Source organism: Trichinella spiralis (assembly GCF_000181795.1).
Source record: "Trichinella spiralis strain ISS 195 chromosome Unknown Scfld5813, whole genome shotgun sequence".
In the NCBI taxonomy this organism is placed as follows: domain Eukaryota; kingdom Metazoa; phylum Nematoda; class Enoplea; order Trichinellida; family Trichinellidae; genus Trichinella; species Trichinella spiralis.
This window is the reverse complement of record NW_003532752.1, coordinates 1-2,319: the sequence shown is the minus strand read 5'-3', so window position 1 is coordinate 2,319 and position 2,319 is coordinate 1. Positions and strand designations below refer to the sequence as shown.

The 2,319-nt window shown below is 50.5% G+C and overlaps 2 protein-coding genes across 2 annotated transcripts; both read left to right on the top strand.

The window, feature by feature from the left end:
• Positions 1 to 35: 35 nt before the first annotated feature.
• On the top strand, positions 36 to 885 carry Tsp_13074 (bromodomain and WD repeat-containing protein 2; the record flags this gene model as incomplete). The annotated part of the gene is made up of 1 exon (XM_003366555.1): positions 36 to 885. A coding segment is annotated over one exon (850 nt), but the record flags the coding sequence as incomplete, so codon positions are not given.
• Positions 886 to 1,025: 140 nt separating this feature from the next.
• Positions 1,026 to 1,978, top strand: Tsp_13073 (conserved hypothetical protein). The gene is made up of 2 exons (XM_003366554.1): positions 1,026 to 1,416; positions 1,443 to 1,978. Exons 1-2 carry the CDS (start codon positions 1,026 to 1,028, stop codon positions 1,976 to 1,978), a joined length of 927 nt encoding a protein of 308 aa, XP_003366602.1.
• The last annotated feature ends 341 nt before the right edge of the window (positions 1,979 to 2,319 follow it).

The following is a 2,319-nucleotide window of genomic DNA, read 5'->3' as shown; positions in this document are numbered from 1 at the left end:
ACCAGCCGTTTTAGGGCGTGGTCATCTGTTTTTAGGTTTATTTCGCGGGAGATTGTGCTGGTCAACGTGGATCGAATGTTGCCGGTCCTCCATTTGACGTTCGACCGCAGTGCATCTGCAATTTTGTCCATCTTGCCGTGTCGACAACGAGACGCGTTTTACATGTGCCAAGAGAATGGAGGGTTGTCGTTGCGAGCCTGTCGTTACAGTGGTGCCGGCGCCACCGAATTCGGCAAGCCGGTGACCATGTCCTACGAGACGGTTTGCTGTTTGGAAAATCAACAACGAAATTTGGTCAAAAGTTGGTTTCCGGTCGGGATCTGCTTGGCTCCGGATTGCGAACTTCGTCTGGCGGCCGTGACGGGCAACGGTCGACTGTGCCGCTACGACGTCGAGCCAATTGTCGAGCCCGAACCAACAAGCCCGGCTGGGTCGACTTGGTACACGTTGAGCCAGCTGGCCAGTCAGTGGAACCAGTGGGCGTGGCCGACACGTCTGACCCAGGCTTGCGTTCGTTATTCGTTGGGCGGTTCGCCGACCATTGTGCGTTCTTGTCCGAGCCGTGGTCGAAACGGCGAACAGTTGATTCTGATCGGCAATCAGGATGGCGTTGTGCAGCTCGTGGACGCGGACCGTGGCGAATTGGAACGAGACTTCGGTCTCCATTCGTGTCCAGTGGTCTGCTTGGAATGGGTGGGTGTGGAACATTTCGTCAGCTGTGCTTGTTTGCAAAATTTCACTGCATCCTCTTCCACTAATTTGGTTCGAAACGAACTTTTATACGTCGACATCCGAAGTGGACGTGCCCAAGTACTACGTCCCGAATGTGATGAATCGGCAATCGAAATGATCAAAGTATGTGTTGAACTTTGCACGCGCACATGAACACGAACATATATACATATTAATGTGTAATATTTTTATGTTTTGAATAGGTGTCGCATTTTTATTCCTATTTGGCAATTGCATTTCGAAGACAGCCGATGGAAATTTGGGATTTGAAATCGTTTCGTTTGTTGAAGAAAATGTCTCGCCGTTGTCCAATAGTGGTCGACATGGCGTGGTCGACAAAGCACCACCATGTTCAACGACTGAACGTGAATAATAGTAACAGTGGTGGGGGCGGTGGTCTGGGTGTTGATTCGAAAGATGAGATGATGATCGAATTGGACAACGACGAAACAACGTTGCAAGAATCGCCGACCAACCACCACCAACAGCACCAATCTCAGGCCGGTGTGCTGTATAGGGAAAATTTGGTCGTTCTCGACCACGAAAATCACCTCTGGCACGTGGTAGTCAAAGGTCTGCATGTGAAAGACGGCTGCGAGGTGCAGACCCAGTGGACCGGCACCAGTGGTCCGATGTCGGCCATGGCTTGGAAAGAGGATTTGCTGGTGTTCGGCGACAGCGACGGTCAATTTTGCGCTTGGAATTTGCAGTCGAAAACGTCGAACTGTTGCAAGTCGTCCGATTTGGGCGAAATTCGAAATGTCCAATTTTGTCCCCGACCGGGCGATTTCACCGTACTGGCGTTGCAAGCCGAAGGGGCGTCGGTCTGGAATCCGCACAAATTGATCTGCTTGTCCAAATTGCGTCTGGATGCGATCGGTATGCGAGTGGTGGATTTGAGCCTGCTCGAAAGTGGCGTGCCAGTTTTGCTGACCACCGACGGCTGCGCCCGAATCTACGACGCCGGCTTTTCGACGTTGGCGTCGAACAACGAGCGCCAAATTGCCGGCCGACTGTTCTGTCCGACGCTCTGGTCGACCAGTTCGACCAAGTTGGTCAAATATACTGTGGTGGAACAGGTCAATTTTCTGATTCCGCCACCGATGTGGTTGACCATCCTCGAACGGCTGGTCGGGATTCCTATCGACGACTTCGAACGCTCCCTTCTGGGATAATTGTTGCTTTGTTCGTTCCATCCGCTGTTTTCTGGTCTGCACTGTTCATCTCAGGCTGGCCGGTTGATTGATTAATTTATCTGATGCGAATGTGGTCCATCGTCACTTGCTTGCTTTACGTGAAATATCCCCTTCATTGAACGACTCAAGCAATCCGATGAACGCCCTGCAGAATCCAATTGCTACTTACGACTCTGAAAATCATCCTAAACACATGGAATGGATGAGTTGTTCTTGCAATGCACAGAGCAACTTTCATGGATCCTATCCCGCGAATCGTCCGCAGTACTATAGAGCACAGATGACGCTTTTTCGATTAAAGATTACTTCCGTGAATGTCATCCTGTCTATACCATATACCTTAAACTATAGTCGAATTGTAACGAGATATCTGCTAATCTACCTGGCCATT

Coding starts and splice junctions, on each gene's coding strand:
- Tsp_13073 (XM_003366554.1), top strand. CDS start 1,026: ATGTCTCGCCGTTGTCCAATAGTGGTCGACATGGCGTGGTCGACAAAG. Junction 1,417..1,442: donor GGTGTTCGGCGACAGCGACG/GTCAATTTTGCG, acceptor TGGAATTTGCAG/TCGAAAACGTCGAACTGTTG.